At 42.7% G+C, this 20047-nt stretch overlaps 1 protein-coding gene across 2 annotated transcripts in view; it reads right to left on the bottom strand.

The window, feature by feature from the left end:
• NPAS2 (neuronal PAS domain protein 2) overlaps positions 1-20047 on the bottom strand; it is a 105609-nt gene that overhangs the window by 49815 nt on the left and 35747 nt on the right. For both annotated transcript variants that reach the window (XM_056499131.1, XM_056499139.1), the window contains exon 2: positions 4564-4617. In XM_056499131.1, coding sequence (XP_056355106.1) covers positions 4564-4617 — 54 coding nt within the window. The remainder of the gene's footprint in view (positions 1-4563; positions 4618-20047) is intronic.

Genomic DNA, 20047 nt, shown 5'->3' with positions numbered 1-20047 from the left:
TTGAGCCACCTTTAGTGCCCAGCAGGGAGATGGAGGCTCTGCTCACTCCTCTGTGATGCCTCTGCACACCCTGGCTGAGCTTATCAGGACAGCACTGAGCTTGTAGTTGAAGGAGCTCTGTCCAAATCCCAGATGTATGTAGGATCTTAAAAATTCTTGCAGTCTCTGGGGAGGCATACAGAGTGAGAAGAAACAGGAATACTGTGACAACAGTAAAACTGTCCATAAAGAAGAAGAGTGGAGACTGGTGGGTGCACATACCCGTCTGTGCAGTCTTAAGAGAAGAGAGGGACCCCAGTCTTGCAGCTGTTGCACTGGAGCTGGGTTATCTAGAAGGACCTGCCCACTTTGATCACAGGTGCTCTGCCTACCTCCAGGCTGGCAGAGAAGAATCTGGATGTTGTCTTCCAGTCATTAAGATCAGAGACCTGAGTAGAACTTGCTGCAGCTCCCATCTGGTTCGTATGCCACTTTGTTCAGGGTCCAAGGTCACAAGGACAAGCAGCAGAGAGGGCATCAGCATGGATTGGGTCTGAAGCTGGGATGCATTGCCAGATTTGGGTCTTGAAAATGCCAGCAGTGCTTGCCCTTAATCTCTATGTGCCACTGGGAAAATCAGTGTCAGGGCCCCAAGTCTCTAGATTTAAAACAAAGACTCTAGCTTTCATCACCAGTCTTGTCTGTTTAGCTTGCAGATTCCTCAGAGAGAGCCTGCTTCTGCTGCTGTGTTCCAAAAGCTCAAAAGAATAAAGGATCTGATTTCATTTGGGGTGTTTTGGCACCATCATAATACTGTCATTAAGGCTGTTGACAATCTCTTCAGCATGCACACTTTGGTGTTTTTAACTCCATGTCAATCTGTACACATGCACTTTCTGACTTGTTCTCACAAATACGACAACTGTGACTCGGAGGTTATCACCTGGACTTCTGTATCCATGTGGAAATAGAAAAAAGCATAGCCCAGTAGGATTGTTTGTTCTTCTGAAAGGTCCTCAAGCAGATGAGATTCGCCTTGTCAATTATGCAAAGACCTAAAAATCTGGTTACACATAGATGGGAAAGAAAAGCCAAGAGGCCAGTTCTCACTCTGAGTTTCTCAGCCCCAGCTAACTCTGCTGTGCCTCTAAGCAGCTCTGGATGCACACTGCTGAAAATCAGAGCAGAATTTAGCCCAGCATATATATCCCCTGCGAGGATCAGGATGGCAATAAACATTTTCAGCAGAGAAATCACTACAGAGGCTTCTGGATCTTTCTACTGACAGAGGGGTAATTTTTGTTTGTCTTGCTCTCAACCCTGAACACACTTGAAGATACACTGGATGGAAGCCAATGCTTGATTATTTTACAGCTTTGAACACAAGAGATTGGGTGGATACTGCCTGACTGATTTCAGCTTGCTCTTATTACACTGCAAAAGGCTGTCAGAACAAGATGTGAAAAGCTCCAGCCTTATCCTATTTCTCTATAGTTCAGGGCAATGTTAAGAATATCAACATTTTACTTCCTCATAATTCAATTCTCAGTTCATTTTAAGCTTAAAGAGTCCAGATTTCCCTGAAAATAAAATAAACCACCAACTGTCATTAGGGAATATGTTGCTTTAAAAAAAAAAAAGAAAAAAAGCCTTGACAGAAATTTAAAGTATCTATTTTTAACACTTGACATTTTATTCACAAAGGAAATATAAAAACTCCTCTAGTGGAAATAACTCTACCAAGATATGAATCGATGATCACAGTAAAGTTTTTAAAAGGAAAAAAATGTAAAAAGATTGGAAAAAATCATAAAAACTATCCCTGCACAGTTGAAAATACTTTGTTTAGTACAGTTATAAATGCATGAAGTAAGATAGTTTTCATCACTTCCCTTTGAAGATTATTTCCTAGCCTTGCTTACTTCACTGCTAGGGCATACAATCACAGTAAGCCCAAACAACTTCTGTCTTAATTCCATACTACTTGTCCCAGTTCTCCTCCCTCCTTGCTACTCCACAAAGATTACAGCATATTCAAGGGGAAGGAGGAGGCACAGTATGAATAAAATCAGGACTTTCAGTGAATACAGCTAAAGGCAATACAGAACATCCTGAATTCAGAATGATCAAATCAACAATTTAACAGCCATTTTTGTTTGCTTACAGATGTGCTGCTTGTTGTCTCAGACAGACAGATACTGACTAGTAGATGCTACATTTTGCTAATTTGCAATAAAATGTGACTTTACACTAAATTTCAGATTTCTTCTGACAGTCCAGTGGAGTGTGTTATATATCCATCAATGCAAGTAAGTGTACCACATACCTTCATTCAGATTCTTAAATTTACTTTTTATTTCAGTGGAAAATGGCAGGTCTTCATGACTGAGCACTTTCTCATGGTTGACTTCAAGCTGGTTTTGGTTGGAATTTGGAATTCAACTGAATTGTAAAAAAAGTATTTTAAAATTACATACTATTAAAGCAAACTGAAAGAAGAGCAAATAGAGAAAAAAGTGCACAAAGCACACCTTTTGTTTAGAATTAATAAATTTCTATAACCAAAATAAACCTCATCTAGCATCAAAGAACTGAAAATGAAACTATGGCTTCTGATCTCAGAAGATCAGAAAACCTCAGTGCTCCCAGCTGTGGTGCCATCATATCCACATTTTAGTCCTCAGGTCTTCAGAATGACGTTGTGCCTGAGGGAGTCAGGCAATGCAGAACAGGGCTCAATCTACCAGAGTTCCTCCTGAAAGAAGAGCTCTGTATCTTGGCCAAATACTAAACACCTGGCACTGGGGTGGGAGTGCAAGTGCCTCTGCTCAGGAGAGGATGGATCCTTTTCTCATGCCTGTGTAATACAATCTGTACATACCTAATAAATTGCAGCAGATGTACATGGAGTGTATGTGTATCCCTACACACACCTAACCTGAGAAGCTCAGCTCCTGGCTTATGAGTCCATCACAAAAAACTTAGGTCCAGAAATTTTGAGTCTTACCTACTTTTAACAGAGAAAATAAAAGTAGAGAACAATTTCCTGGGCTTTTTAATCCCCTCTGGTGTTTCTCACTCTGAGGGACCCAGTCCTTATACCAAATAGAAGAAAAAAAAAGTGTTTCCCTTGTGAAACAGGACAGGTGAGAGTCCTCAGTTTACAGGATGCAGCAGCAAAATATTCTTCAAATAGCTTCTCCTAAGTTTGACTCTCTGGAAGAAAACCTGTAGCTTTCAAATGAACCTGAACCATTTCAGTATAATGTATTAACTTTAGATTTCCAAGAAGCATCTCATGATTTCAAACTCGATTTCAACTTTAGCTTTATTTCTAAAAAGCAAACTACAGTTTGAAGCAGCAGTTTTCTTTTTTAATTTTTAAAGTTATAACTTTTTTATGCACCCTGATAGAGGCCTGCCCCAGGGTATGACAAAAATTCCTCCTGGGAACAAACAGCACAAAAACCATACCAGATGGTGACGACAATCGCCGATAGCGAGGATACGCGTTATCCTACTTTTTCATATTTGCATTCATTTAATGACTTTTTTTTTTTTACAAAATAATTAGCACACAAATATCTTGAAGATGATCAGGCCTTTTGCAGGTGAAGCACTGCTGCAAGGTGGGCTCCTTCCTGCATCCTACAGAAAGGAAGCAAAGGGGAAGAGCTGAGCCTGGCTGCAGCCTGTGCTGACCTATATTGGTGAGACAAAGCTGCAGGGAGGGAAAGAAGCAGAGAAGGAATCAAAAGAGATGAAACTGGATCAACTGCTTGTGCCCAGACTGGAAAAACTCTCATTAGAGGGAACCAAGGGGAAAAATGTGGGCAACCTCTGGCTCTCTCTAAAGTAATTAAACTGCAGGCTGAGGCACTGATAACCTCGAATGCTTCCAAACTGCCTTTCTGCAGATGCCAGTCAGCTCTGACAGTTATTAAGAGTTTCATTGCCACGGGTCTTCTGCCTTGAAACACACCTTTTCTCTCCCAACAAAGGCTTCACAATGAATTCCCACCAACCAGGACTCAATGGAGTACAGACTGTGTGTGAATATAGGTTTGTGCCAGTTTAAGGCTGACTTTTTGTGGTCTTTCTCTGCTCCGAAGGTAACTTCTGGGTGTTTGCATTGCTGAGAGATAGGCATTGATGAATAAATTAATAAATGACCATTCCAATAGGGAAAAAAATCCCATTTTTCCAGTTTTTTTTTTTTCTTCTGCAAAATGTATTCAAAGGAATAAAAGCCACAACGTTTTTGTGCACTCTGGAAACTCAGATGATGTATCATAGTGGCAGAAGTATGTTGTTGGTGTTTCAGCTCTGATGTTCTGCAGTAATGTGAAGAAAACGATCAATGCCTTGGCTTTTTCAACATTTCCACAGGAAACACTGCTAGGTTATTTTCTTCTTACAGTGCAGCCAGGAGTAGGAGGTCTGTGAGATGGCAGTTTTTCAAGCTGTGTTTGACTGTATTTTACTCTCTTGGTCTTTGATTAATTGATTATGGAAAAAACAGCTTCTGCAGCAACAAACAGTATCAAGCTCATCACAGAGAGTTATAGAAGAAAAGATACTCACCTCTTTGCCCTGTCTTTCTCATCTTCATCCATTAGATTGTCTAAGCAGTTTTTTCTGTTGAAGGAATGCAAGAATCATTATGAATTGTCATTTTGTTAGCTCTATTTGCAGGTTAATCTCACAGTCATTCTATTTCAATTTAATAACACAGCAATGATATCCAGGTCAGAAAAATGTGTCAGCAGTACTCTATGCCACAGTCCTTGATTTTAGGAATATCCATTGTGGGTTATGTTATTCCTGAGCATTATGCTAGCCTTAGGACCAAGACTCACAGGCACCACTTGGTGCATCAGCACACTACAAAAGCAGCCACTTCTTGGGGATTTTTTTGTGTGGAGATTACTCTCTGCAAACTTGCAGGCCGGATGAGCCTGGGGTCTGCTCAAGCTGAAAAGCATTTCCATCGCCCCCATGTTCCCACCAAAACCACCTTCAGTGCAAGAGCAGCATCACTGATGCTTTTGACTTCTCAGGCTGCACTTCCTACTGGGAAGCTCTTCATCCTCCTCTGTGGATCTTGACCCAAAGCCAGAAGAGATGGTAGTAACTCTACTGAATTACACCTCAAATTCAAGGTGTCCTTATAAATCCCACTGCCTGAGCCATACTAAAAACCCCTCTTGCAGCCCAGTCAGACCATGCCAGCCATGCTGGCACCAGGCATGGGGACTGTCCCATCCCCATCACTCTTTTTGCTAATCTTCACCAAAATGTTGTGACCCCAGCTTTGGAGTTCAATTGCTCCAGCAGTGTAAGAAGAAAAGGGTAAATTGGGTAAATTAGGTACAATTGTGTAGGCAAGGCAAAGGGAAAAATACAAAAGCAGCCCAGCTGAAGGCTGAGTGCCTCAGAAACACTTGTCACTAGCTCACTGCCACCCTCCTGTGCTCTGTGACCTTATGAGAAAGGGACACCTGATCTGAAACCACTTCAGCCCAAGAAGGAACCCTGTGCCACTGCACCTCTCATGGCATCTGGCATCCCTTTTGGATACAAAATCCATGTGCTGCTGCATCTCAGACAAGTATTTTCTGAAACAGCAGCACAATCCACTGGTTATTGTCAAAGCCTCATTTTCAAAGCAGTGGTGTAATGATAGGCAGTGATAACACTCTTTGTCAGCAGTCAATGTTTCTCATTTAATGAGTCTTCAACATGTAAGACATGAATAAAATTGGAAGGGAGGAGGAAGGAAGTTAATAACTAGGCTTTATTTAAGCCCATGTTATTTTCCACATATGAGTCACACATAAATTTGCCTGTTTAAAGAAAATTTTATGAAAAAAAGAAAGTGAAAATGTAACTATAGTAAAAACAGTGCTTGTGTTACTAGTTCTCTTACAGCAATATTCTACCCGGTCATTACTCAACAGTTAGTTAAGAACACAAAACCACCCCATAATTTTTTATCAAATGAGTTATGAGGAATTAGAGCCACTGGTCACTGATTAGAGGGGTCAAGCTACCACTTAATGACACTCAGCTCTTTGATGAAAGACAAACAGGAAATATGAAGGCCAAGGGACTAGTTTTTTTAGTCATAACTGGTGAATTTAAATTGCTGAATTCCATTATACAAACATAATAACAAATATATAAGAACAAAATAACAAATAATACCATGTAGTTTTTAGTTTTTTGGGTTTTTTTTCAGATATTTGTTTTGACTGGCAAAACAGCCACAGTCAGCTATGATTTTTGACTTGCAAGTCAGCTACATCATAATCCATATTTTGGACTAGGAAAATGTGTAAGCAAGCCCAGAAAAATTTTATTAACTACTATTTTACATATATTTTAGGTCTTTATTTGCTTAGCCCCATAATGAAGCTGTTATCCCAATCACTGTGTTTTCAAATAATTCAGGCTAAAATGTAGTGACAATATTCAGTGTGTTTTGTTATTTGCTCACTTATTGCAACCTATGCTATTCAAAAACACAGAAGGCATTGTTAAAATGGCAGGATTAGCATTTAGGATCTTGCAGTGTTTCTCTGCTAAACCTTTGCTCAAAATCATAGAATCACAGGATGTTAGGAGGTAGGAAGAGATCATGTAGTCCTGATGGTTGGGAGGACACCTTGCACTAAACCAGGCTGCTCAAGGCCTTATCCAACCTGGCCTTGAACACTTCCAGGGTTGGGACATCCACAACCTCCCTGGGCAACCTGTTCCAGTGTCTCACCACCTGCACAGCACAGCACAGCATGTTCTGTTGCATGCACACTTGCTGAATCTAGGATATGACAATCAAAATGGGGCAGTATCAGCAGCAGAAGTGGCTCTCCCTGAATCCCTAAAGGTCTTCCTCTGGTTGTAAGAGATTCCCAACAGGAAGCAGGAGTATGTGGACAAGTGTGCTGAGTGCCTGTGAGGAAGGATGAAGGAGGATGAGACAGACAGCATCGCTGCTGCTCAGCCCTGCTCTTCTGGGGAAGCACAATGCACCTAATGAAAAGGGGCTTCCTGCAGTGTACCCCCTAAACCATCAAGAAATTACACTGCCAGCAAGCATCTACTCTTGAGAGAGAGCAACAGATCTAACTGGTCTGTCCTGCCAAGGATCTGGCTGGATCTGTAAAGCAATTCATGGCCAGCTTCCAGTAAACAAGGTTTCTCACTGACTGACATGAAATTCTGGACCTGCTGTGCTGTTCCTAGCGTGAGACAATATCTAATTGTCATTTTGCTTGTTTGCTCACATGGCAAAATCTCTAGAGCATCATAAGCATTGCTAACAGGGTTTGCTAGTACATATGTACCACATGAAATTAAAACTATTCTCAGTAAAATAGGCACATCATAGCATACAACTGCAGCGAGCTGGTATTGCCATCCCTCTCCAGTGCCCCACCAGAGCTCTCTCCTTACACCTTGATGGAGAAATGGCAATGAGCTTAGGTATGTGCTTAATGCAACCTGTTTGCTTTATGTTATCCTGCCAGTCCCTCAGCTGTGAAGGTCCCAGACTGCAAACTGGAAACCTACTGTCTCTTAGTTTAGAAGAAAATTCTGACTCATTGCAATGATGGAGGCAGGTAGTAAATACCAAGGCTCTGTGCCACAGTTCCCCTGCAAAGAAGTGACATAAAAAAGGAAGTGGCATAAGTATTTCTCAAAATGTGAAGAATCCTTTCATGATAAGAAAGGGAATTTGTAAACTTACAGGTAAGAACACCATATGATGTAACTCTGCTGGCAGAGTATTTAACAGTGACAGTTACATTTGGAGCTTCATTAGTATCATCAGTATCATCAAGGAGTGAAGGCTATCACTCAGAAAGATGGGAATTACTTGGAACAAGGAGGAGAAAGCTCATGTACTCCCATGAGGGAGGTTCTCAAACACACAGAAAGATGCATATCCACAAGTAGGGAAGAATGGCATTTTGGAAACAAAAGACTGACTAAAACTGTTAACTATGTACCCCGGCTTAGTTATCAGCTGGAGAATTATAGCACAAACATCCCCCCCACATTCATTCATACAATGAATAGTTGCTTGGGAAAGAAGTAATTCAGGCAGAGTGCCAGCTCGCTCCAGGGACTCTCCAGAAGAAAGGTTGCACATGTTTATTTTGATACAGTCTATTCCCAGTGGACACAGAGCTTGCACTAGAAAAAATCATCTGGCACTGATCACCTTATCCTGGGCTATAAACATATTTTTTATTGAGCTAAGCTACTACTTTTCTGGGCTGGTGAGGTTACTTTCACTCCTTCCTGCCCTACTCTTCATAAGGATATGCTGTAGACATTCAAATGTAGGTGATCAGTTGTTGATTTCCCACCAAGTTGCCACAAGGCCAGCTAACAGTTATTACAAATCAGCCTGATATTTATCAAGAATTTTTAATCATATCCATTTAACTCAGCAGAATTGAATCAGAGCTGTAAATTTCTTCCAGAGGTCCTGAGATGTGCCTGGGGGACCTCCATGAGAAATCAGAGTGTTTGTGCTTCCCTGGTCCTTGTGTCTGGCAGCTCGAGGAAGAGACCAGGCTCTTCCTCCTCTTCTCTCTCTAGCAAGGTGGGGTGTCTGGCTCCATCACCTCACAGGTCTGTCTGGGTATTCTAGCCCTTGTCCTGTACAGGCATGGCCAGCCCTGGGAGAGGGGTGCTCCCACCCACTGCAGACACACCTGAGCCTTACACCCCAGACCACTTGGGAATGCTGGTACACTACACCCAATCCTAATCAAAGATGATGATATTGCACTTGGAGAAGAGTCCTCTCAAAGAGAGGGGATGGGCAAGGCATGTATGGAGAACTGGGATGCTGGGATGAAACACCTTGTACAGACCCTTCCCAACAACTGCTATCCTTGTGAAGGAGGAACAGAGCAATGCAGTGGAGGGCAGACATGCTCCCATGCCCTCCAGACACACTGCTGAGCCTCCAGGGCCCCTCTCTGCTCAGCACTGCTCCTGTTCTGCCTCAGCAAGGAGTCACCCTCTCTGAAGGGGAGGAAAAGGCTCTCAGCAAAGAGGCCAGTGTTATACAGGAGGCACACAGGTATGTGTGGTGGGGTTCAGGATTCAAAGGCAGATCCAGCCATGCACGGCATCCTGTGCTTAGTGAGTAGGATCCAATGCATGGGAAGAAGGCACTAAAAGAGAGTACAGGCTCTAGGCATGATCCCTAGGCACAGTTTCCAGGCACCCACTAGCACAGGGGACAGTGTGGCTCTGTCACTGTGCTGGCACTGCCGCCAGACCCCCTGCCCAGGGATGATGACCTGGGTCTGATGGGCACTGTGGATGCCAATGGCACCATCCTATGGGTGCTCCACAGTGGGGGTTAAATGGGCCTTGCCCACCCTGGGGAGCACCACTGTGACCAGGAACTCTACCTGCTTCCATTAGCTGAGCTCTGGAATTAATAACACTAACAAGTGAAGTATTTCCCTCCCAAGCCATGCTGGAAGGCAAAGAGAAAGATCAGCAAACAGGAAGCAGCAGGAATGACAGGCAAGAAGTGACCAGCTGACCATTTTAAGCATCTTGTTCCAAGTGTCTGTAATATGGATGAAGCACTTGGATAACCCACCAGGAAGTGCACAGTGTGAACACACAGCAGAAGGATTTGTACAAACACAGAACAAATCAACAGATTCAGACACATCAAACTGAACTGTACCACTCTATTATCTTTTTTTTTTTTTTCAGATATAAACCTATGAACTGTTACAAGAACATGCTGTCCATAATTTAATATGACATATTGCCAACCATAGCAATAAAAAGTGATTTATTGAAATATAAATAGACTAGCCTTTAGAAAACTTAAGATAGTAAAAGTTCACTTTCCTGATGATATACATGGTCATTTGAGAAAGACATGTGGCTTTTCAGTGGGAGAATGGCAGTCTGGAATCACCATGGGCCACGTTATGCTGAGATTGTTATGGGAATTACTGTTTTTAGGAGTAAAGGAAAAATCCAGAAGCATCATTAGATGTCCAGCTTTAGAGTTTTTACCTGACAGTGTACAGTGAGGTTACTACATTTTGTTTACACTAGAGATATTTAGAGGCTTCAAGAACAGAAAAGAAAACTTTTTGAGAAAATACTTGACTTCATGAAACTCATGGGCTGTTTTATGTTTCATACATGTATGTACAATGAGTCTTTAGATGGTAACAGGCTTAAAGCAGACATTAAAAACAGTCTACATGTGGACAGTAAAAATAATGGAATTTGGCAGAAATTAATGCGCCTCTCTTTTTGGGGATGAGAGGAAGATCCTCATAGGTAATAGTGCTGAGTATTAAGAGATTATGATGAATAGAAATAAAGGCTCAGAGCATATTCTGGTTTTATTCTTTACAGTATTTCCGTTTAGTGGGAAGGGCTATTAATTTCCATATGTCAGAAATCTAGCACCTATTGCTATGTGTTAGACAGCTTGTCCCCTCCACCCTGCTGCTGGCTGAATTTTGGGGTGTGCATCCTGTGAGCCCTCTGTAGATGCAGTGTGATTCACATCAGTTTTTTGAAGTCAGGAGTCAGACAGCCGACGTCAGCAATGCCGTGCTGGAGCATGGCCAGGGTGAGAGGCATCTTTTATCTCCGGCTTGTGAGCAACATGTAAAGTTCTGTGCAGTTTGGATCTTGGATGGAGATCAGTACATACATGCTCATTATCCTCCTCACTGCTATTTTCACTACTGAATGGCTAAAGCCATTCAGACTTTAGTGAACAGGCTGTGAATCCCCATGTTCAACCGCTGCTCTGCTCTCCCCTCGCACGGCTGGAAACAGAAAGGCAAACAAATTAAACTAACATTAATCAGCAAAGACTGCCATCTGTATAACTCAGAGCACTTCTCCACGTGCCTGTCCCCTTCCAGCAATGCTAAACAGGATTAGCCTTCCGTGGGCGGATGGGGAAAGTAGGTCAGTTCGGTAACATCGCTGCGTGTGACGAACGCAGGAGGATGCGACTGCAGTGGTCTGCTGGCAGCCCTCTCGCCTTCTGTGTCAGCCAGGAGATGAACCACCTGGGCTTGTCATGGGGAACATGAGACAGCTCACACCCTGCCTCCCTGCATGGTGACACCTGACATTTGCAGGATCAGGGATTTGGCAAAGCCTGGCTGATGCACTGGAGTTAGTGGGCGCGTTTCAACAAGGAAACTGAGGCACAGGGCAGCTAAATGCTCAGTTATTACTAGGCTGTGTACAGCCAAATATTCATCAAAGCTTACAGATCAGCCAAAGTGGCAAGGGATGGTAAATCACCTGGCAGAGGTATTGTCTTTCTGTACTGACTTCACTGGTTATGTAGGGATGGTGGCAGGAAAGCCAGAGCTCACCACCAGTGACATCTGCAGGGCATGACAAGGGCAACAAGAAGAGCTCCTGCTGCTACATCAGTGGTAAAAGGCTGAACAGTCAAAGTGCAGGATTGCTGCAGTCCTGGAGGTGTGTGAGGGGGTGAATTAGTGACAGCCAAACAGGTAGGGCAGTCTCCACCAACAAGGTCTCCCAGCCCCAGTGTTGGAGGCAGGGGCAGGGAGAAGCACAAGCACCAGCAGCAGGTGTGGATCAGCTCAGGAAACTTGAGGAAGCCTGGGGGAAGTTGACTGTGCAAGTTGATAGAGACTGACTTCTTACCTCACTGGGTGCTAGGAGACTTGCTGGTGTCCTTTGCTAGGCTGATCTCTCATTTTAAGAGGTTGTGGAGGTGGGGGAGGTCCCTGATGTTTGGAAACAGGCAAATGCTGGCCTTCAAGAAAGGGGAAAAAGGTGATCCAGGGAAAAACAGGCCAGTCAGCCTCACTTTAGACCTGGGAAATCATGGAGAATGTCCTGTTGGAGCACAGGGCTGGGCACATGGAGAAGGAGGGGATCAAAAACAGCCAGTGTGGATTTACCAAAAATAACCCGACTACCTGTTATGATGAAAGGACAGGATCTGGGGATGGGCAGAGAGCAGTGGATGTCATTCATGCTGGCTTTGTGCTCAAAGGCAGGGGAGTTGTCATAGGGGAGACTGGGAGGCTGAAGGGAAGTACAGACAAGAAACCTTATGAAATTCAGTGGGGACAACTGTCAACTCCTGCACCTGGGAATGAAGAGTCTGATAGAGGCTGGGGATGGAGTGAGCAGAGAGCAGCTCTGCAGGAAGGGCCTGGGGAGCTCTGGAAGGCAGCAGGCAGCATGCTGTACATGAACCAGTGGTGCCTCGGTGACAAGGATGGCCAACAGGACTCTGGGCTGCATGGACAGGAACACAGCCTGATCAAGGGAAGGGTTTATGTCCCTTCACTCAGCACCTGTTATACCACATTTAGGGTACTGAGACTGCTCTGGGGCTTCCTAGGACAGAAAAGATAGATTCACAGGAGGAAGGTCAGTAGTGTCCCCAGTGGTGGAGCCTGGAGCCCTAGACTCACGAGATGTGGCTGGGATAGCCAGGCTGGCTTAGTCTGGACAAGAGATGGCTCTGGGGACACCTCAGAGTCCTCTAATTGCCTGCAAGGGGTCAATGAAGAACCAGTGCTGGACTCCTCCTGGAGGAGCAGGATGGGAGAGTGAGAAGTAACAGGCATAAGTTTGAAGAAGAGAGAAGGAACTTTCTCCATGAGGACAGCCAGACCTGGAGAGGCTGTGCCATCCCCATCCCTGCAGGCTTTCCAGACCTGACTGTGCAAAACCCTGAGCAGCCTGATCTGACCTCAGAGCTGACCCTGCTTTGAGCAGGAGGTTGGACTGGAAACCTCCTGAGGTTTCAACCTGAATTCAGTTTCAACTTGAATTGTCCAGTCATTCTGGATCTACTGAGCTGGCTATATATCCTAAGCAAATCAGACCCCTTGAATTAGTTCCTATATTATATATGTTCTTGAAATATATTTTACTATGCTTTTGGTCTCTGCATTAGATATAGCTTGTGCACTACCTCCCCTACATTGACATCACTCCTGCTTTATAAACAGGAATATACACATCCTGACATTGTATGTCTGTCAGGTGTTTGTCATGCCACTTCTGTGTGTCATTTTAAAAAAAATCACTTTATTATAGAATTAGTTAAAAAAAAAAAAAAAGTAAGAGGTCTCTCAGGAGAATGGCCCTTGACTGTAAAACCTGTTTTTCTTCCCTCTCTACTTCTCATGTTCTTAATCGGTTTTAGATATTTATAAAACTTTAATCCTCATAGTATCAGAAGTCCCAAATGTACAAAGACTTTACAATGTGCTTAACTTTATACTGCCATGAGAAGGCTCTCATGTATGTGTATCTTTGCAAAATCCAGGTTAAAATGTGGAGGTAGAATGGCATAGATTATTTTGCAATTTTGGGCTCTGAAACCTTCCCTTGAAAAGTCATAAAGTATTCTTAGTTGTGAGAATCTGTTTATGTTCTTCTGCAAATATTTAAATAAGTGGAATAATTTAACACTTGACCTATGATTTTATGATGGTCAAATGCTCAGCTGATACAGGCAAAATATGCAAATGTAATACTAGGAAGATTTGTTTGTCAAAAATAAAGGATTTTTAATTTGTTTGACATGAACTACCTGGGAAACACCAATGCAAACAGAAAATTAGTCTTTTTCAATGAAAATGAATGTTATCAGTCATTCTCTTCGTTTTCTGTCAGCAACAGTCTTGACAAGATCATTTTAACCCTTTCCATATGATTAAACAGGCTATGGTGGCACTGGAATGTGAAGCAAGATGTCCAGGAGCTGACACAGTTTGGTCTCACTCCCCCCACTTCCTTGATTGTTAAGTGTTCCTCTCCCCACTTCTTTGTTAAGTGTTTATGGACGGCTCTCAAATAACCAAACTGCTCTTCCTTTAAAGGGCTCTGGTTCTAGAAGTAATTTTATTCTAGAAAAAAATTCTGAATTTTTGACAGTGTTATTCAATTAATTGCCAGAATTTACACCAGCTGTGATCATTTCCTCCATACGTAAGATGCTGAAATAACAGACTACATGTTTATGTGGAGTCATCAGGAAAGCAGAAATTAAACATGAAGCCAAATTTTCTTCGAGTTTTAGGCAGCTATCCTGATATGGAATCTCCCTCTTCATTAAACAGGACCAAGGGTGAAGGGCTGTCCCCTCTCAGTGTCCTTGCCCTCTCCCTGCCCACGTGGGATTTGTTTGCTTCTTCAAACCAGCTGGAATTGGAGGACCAAGCTCCCAGGAGCAGCCTGGGACCTGAGCCAAGCAGTGAGAGCTGTCCCTGTCCTCCCCATCCTCACGGGCATGCAGCATGGTGACACCCGTGGGCGCACAGCAACACCCGCCACTGATGGGCTGGAGGTGGGAGCCATGAGGGACAGTGTGACTGTCCCAGCACAGACCCTGCAAGACAGCCTCCCTGCCCCATGCACAAGGCCTAGATCTGCTGGTGACAGGAAAAAAAAATCCCTATACAATATTACAGAAATAAATACAGATATCAACATCAATAATCCCATCACTTTTGTGTTAACGGCTTGATAACACATCTGCTGATAACTCACACACTGCACTAAATTTTCTGCTCTATAGTAACTATCATACCCCTGTCAGCAGAACTAAATATTTAATCATCTGGATGAATCATGAAAAGCTGTTTGGGGGAGATATTTTTAAATGGATAATTTGTTGTCTTTTAATTTTGAGAACTTGCTTTTCTCTTTCTCTTCAGAAGGGAACCTGCAAGCCTGTGACCATACAGATTATTGCTCTGTACTGCTTGCTGCCTTCCTTGCAAGTACCATAACCTATGGAGTTCTAAGGTCATTTCTGACCAGAGCAAGGCAGGAAGTTTCAAGGTTTGCCTGGGCATCACTAAGCCTAAAGACAGCAAGGATGGAGACACTCAACCTGCCAGATTGCATGACACTTTGGGGAGTTATGTTCTCTAGCTGCAGTCTCCCAGTTTTCTGAGTCCATAAACCTGCCAGGAGTTCAGCTACAGTAGCAGACCAAGGCTGCACCTGTGTTTTGTGCCATCTTGAACATTTATGCCTGTGAGCCCCTCCTGTCTCAGACTGAGCCACGCTCCAGCTATGTGTAAAGTACTGCTCTTCTCAGACCCTTCATGCTACCAGTGCTTCCCATCTCAGCAAAGATAAAGCTTCTCCAGTGTGATGTAAAATTCAAATCAGGTTTTACAAAATGAATCTCTAAGGAAAAAGGATAATTATTAAAGAACTTCATTAGTGCTTTGCAATCTTAATTATGATAATTATATTTTTGTAGCTAATATAACTGAACTCCTGCTTTTAAATTCCATTAACAAGCATTTTAATCCCTCTCCTACTGGGCCAACAAAACCTTAATGCTGAACTTTATATTTACATAGGCCACTATTTTTAATAAAAACGATGCACTGTTTGCTGAGGGTTTCCATTCCCTTTTATCTGCACTTTCTCCCAAGACACAAGAAATTAAGAAAAGCAAAGATGGATTCAGCAGCTTGGTCTTGATTTCCCTTCCTGGGAATAAGGGGGCACAGTCCCTGAGCCAGGACAGCAGCAGACTGTGGATACTGGCTGCCATCAGGAAAGTCAGTGACACCACTGCTCCATTGAAAGGACAGAAAGTTTTTTCCTAAACAGCCCAAGGGTTGAGTTTCATGTTCTCTGGGTCCTCATGTGGACTTCAACAAGAGCACGTGCACCTCCCGAGCAGGCAGAGGATGTGACCCACTGCAAGAAGCAGAGACCTGCCAGGTGGAGACAGCAGGAGGTTGCCAGGATGACTTTATCACACTGGAACAATCCCATGGGTAAGAGGGATCCAAGGGATGGCAGGAGCCACGCTGTGCTGGCCAACAGGAACAGATGGCCAGGGGATAAAGGTGGCAGCTGGGGGAAAAGGTCAAAAGAATTCTCAATTAGAAAAGAAATGTCTGAATACATACACTATCAGTGCTGTGTGTGAGCAGGAAAATGTTCCTCCCCCTTACTGGAAATAAAGTGTCAGCAAGTGACACTTTTCAGTGACACAGTATTTTCTGAGTGAAGTTTATAATCCCTGATAGAGCGGAATTTGCTGCTGTGTCCTGTTACGACCCACCTGCCACCACCCAGGTACAATGGCCTAGTGGATTTTTTTTATGAGCCTGTTTGCAGACAAATATTTTACAGTTATCTAACAGAGAGAAAAAAAGTAAATGATCAAAGAGGGAAGAGCATACAAATTCAGATATCTCAATAAAGGAATTTAAACAATAAAGCATATATTGAATATCATCTGCCCATTAATCTCTGGAGTAAATTCAGAAAACTAATTAAAAGCTTCTACACAGATAAATGATAAGCTTCTTTATTCAATGAGCTCAACATATGAACAAACAGAGGTTTGTGTTGATATCATCATTATTAGCAATTGCATTAAAGCAAATGATTTTTGCTGTGCTACTGGGAATACAGTGATTTGAAAAACAAAATGTTATGAGATGAAAATTCACATCTTTATGGTACCAAGCATATAGCATTTCCTGTTTTTTTTTATTATTTTTAGTTAATGGTAACTCTTATGGGTCAGCACCATAAAAAATCTCTGCATAATTGTTCTCCAGTGGAAGGCAGCTTTAAGGGCTGATACTGCCTTCCCACATGGGAAATTCTCTAATTTGTCAGTTCTTCTGCACCTTGTGTCCCTTTTTCTGCTATTGGCTTCAACATTCTCAGGGGATTTTGTCTTGAATTTTAGAGGGAGGTTTTTGTCTCTTCAACCGTAATTGATAGATGTTCTATTTTTGTGGTGCAACACTGCTGTGTTACATGATGTGTATGGTGGTGCTGCATGGGGAGCTTGCAAGGCAGAGAGAATTGCTCTCTCTTGGTCCTCTGGGAATAAACCCCATCCCAACCATCCCTTTATGTATCTGTGACTTGAAAAAGGGGATTCTGGAGAACACAAGAACAAGCTTAAGCTGTGTGTTCAATTTAAGTGCAGAGCCTCAAAAAATTAATATCAATATACAGTCAGTTTGGAATCTGATTATTTAGAATCAATTAAAACTGATCTGGCTCCAGAATTCAGATATCCTTTTAAGGATCCTATACAAGGAAATAACTTGAAAAGCTCTGTATTTTTTCCATAGTGCATTCCACTGATCCAGCACTGATTAGCATAAAAACAGCTTTAAACTGATGAAATGCGGGAACAAGAGAGAGCTATAACTGCTTTTGTTTATATTTTTTATTCATATACCAAAATGTTCCTGCTTCATATAATACATTAAACTCTCCCTATTGACCAAAATGAAGCAAAGATTTTAAGAAGTCTCAGGCTAATGTCCTCTTGAACACAGGCTAAATGAAGGATACAGTCCATAGAGTGTAAAGTGCACTTACATTTTAGCTTATTCACTCAACTGCAGCAGTTCAGAAACGGAGAAGTCATTAAAAGCCCCATAGCAAAAGATCAAATTATGCCTCTGCCAGATATTAACTTTGAAAAGGAATACAGTCAGAAAAGCACAGTGAAATACTGATGTGCTGATTCACCTCACACTTATGTAGTGCATGACTTAGAACTGCAAAATAATCTCTTTTGTGCCAAATGATATTGGGAGGAAAGCATTTTTTGGCTCTGATGGGTGCTGCTTTCCACTCATAATGCACTTTACCTTTTCTCTTGCAAGAAAATTTGCTGTTAGAATCTCAAGTTGCTATTTTATTCGCTACCTGTGTCAAATATTCATACAGGCACACTAAGTGTGTGTCCATGTCCCAAAGGGCATCAGTTATTGCACACCGTTTCCTCTCTTTCATAATTACCAGGGAAAAAACTAGAAGGGGGTAAAACCTGACAGAATTCTAGATCTCAACTTGTGCTGTATCACATTTTATTTATGTAGAGTGCCACAGCCATTACTGGAGCACCACATATGAAAAAACAGGACTTCAACACTCAGTGCACCATGAATTTTGCAGATAACCTAAAAAAACTGGATTAAATATCCTGCAGAAAATAAGGTACTTTACATCCCATCTATTCTGTAGCCAGTACTATGACTGCAGCTCTTGAAACATTATCTGATCTGGCTGTAGAGATGTAGTTCAGCACCAATGCAGCTCACCATAGGTCTGCTGGTTTACATATTTACCCAGTGTCACCAAAAACAGTGTGTTAGGGCAGCTCAGTTTGGGGGAGGGCAGGGAGAGGGAGAAGAGGAAAGAAAGAGAAGCAGTTGGCAGGGAGCTGAGATTGGGGTTGGGTTGGGTCCTGTGGCTCTGGTCTCGTGAGCAGCTGGGAGAGGTAAATTGCAGGGCTGTGAGTTGAGATGAGATGAGGAGAAAAGGGACAGTCCCATGTCCTGTTTCTAAAATCCGCACAGAAGGAGAGATGCCAAAGACATTTTTGGGGACCTTAGGAAAAATGCTGCTGTCACTGGATGGATTGGGAAGTTTATTTGCAAAAATGCTATTGCTCCTCCTTGTTGGGTAGGTTTAAAGCAGCCTCAAGGGCGGCTATTGAAACTGTAGCAACTCTAGGGTCTGTGAAAAGATATCAATTTATAGAAACTGTGCCAAAGGTAGTATAATTTTGATTTCACAGAACTTCACTCAGAAAAATTTATACTTCATCCTACTGCCACACTTTTTTGGGCCTATTTGGGTCTGGGGATCTTTTGCTTTTAAACAGAAAAATCTTAATTCTCCAAAGATTTTTTTTCCTCCTCAGCCTCCCTTGTTTAGATACTTCAAAAGGCAAGATCCTGAGAAAACTTTTCTGCTGGTTCCTATTGTTTTCCACTTCAACTGAAAGAAGTACATAATGTTAAATCTGAACACCAAGACTCTGTGAATGTGTAAACTTTAGAACTCTAAATCTTTCAGCCTGTGCCAATGTAAACCACCTAAAGAGCAGAGAATTAAGTACACTTTATCCTCTCTGACCATGATTGAACATGTTCCAGCCCTAAAATCTGCTGCAGGGAAACACTCAAATCCCCCAAGGCAAAGTAGGGCTTCTTCAAGCAAGCATGAGAAAAAGAGGGACATCCTCATCCAAATTTCAGCCCTAACCCCTTTGCTCTCTTCTTTGAACATTATCACCCTGCTATTTCAAACCACCTCCCTCTCAAGGACATGGGGCAGAAAAAAAATAAAACCTACCTTTCCTAAGAGAAATGCTCCATATTGCCAAAAATCATGGGAAAATTGAACAGAAAATTCAATAAGCATGTTTGCAGTGCACACTGATGTCTATGTCACCCACCCTTTCCAATGCTGCTCCGTTAATGTCTAAGTGCTCTGTTGTGGTTTTTTTTAGAAAAAAAACAGCTATCTTGGTCCAGCTTCTGGAGGCTGTTAGATGCATACTTTGGGAACCCAGTTAAGCAGCAAGAGCTTCTCTCTGCCCTGCTTCCCCAGCTGCCCGTGGCACCCGGACACTCTCCTCTGAGAGTAAGGACCATGGGGACCCTGGCACTGGCCTGTCTTGCTCCTGGCCAAGCACACACCATCCCCACTCCCCTCCTCTGCACTGCATCCAGTGCCTGAGTCAGAGGCCCTGCTGGTGTGCTGGTGCTGGGTATCTGGAAACAGGAGTGCCTGATGCACACACTGGCCATGAGAAACAGCATCCAACTGCCACTGATGGGTATCCTAAAGGGTTTAAACTATTGTTAGTCATGGGAAGCTGGAACAGAAATGCATTAGAAGGCTCTCTTTACTTAGATTTACTCTTCTGTCTTTATCACTCGGAAATATTTTACAGGAAAAAACCACAACGCAGTTGCAGCTGTGCTTCAGTTAGTCCACTGCCTTGTTCTAAGCTATTTTAGAGCTGACATTTTCCTGAGAAATAATGAGAAGTCTTAAACTATCCTTCACTGCATACTGTGTGAAGCACGCAGTAAATTTCTAGGCAGCTAAAGAGAGAGGAGTGAAATGCGAGAGAATATTTTTCCTGATATATTTTCTCTCTCTCTTCATGGAAATGTTGATGTGAAGGATAGTAATACTGCTACTGAATTCTGACCCACATGGCTATAAAGATGCATTACTT

Source organism: Oenanthe melanoleuca, chromosome 1 (genome assembly GCF_029582105.1).
Source record: "Oenanthe melanoleuca isolate GR-GAL-2019-014 chromosome 1, OMel1.0, whole genome shotgun sequence".
Classification (NCBI taxonomy): domain Eukaryota; kingdom Metazoa; phylum Chordata; class Aves; order Passeriformes; family Muscicapidae; genus Oenanthe; species Oenanthe melanoleuca.
Note: the sequence above shows the minus strand (reverse complement) of the source record. Positions and strands in the feature narration are given on the sequence as shown.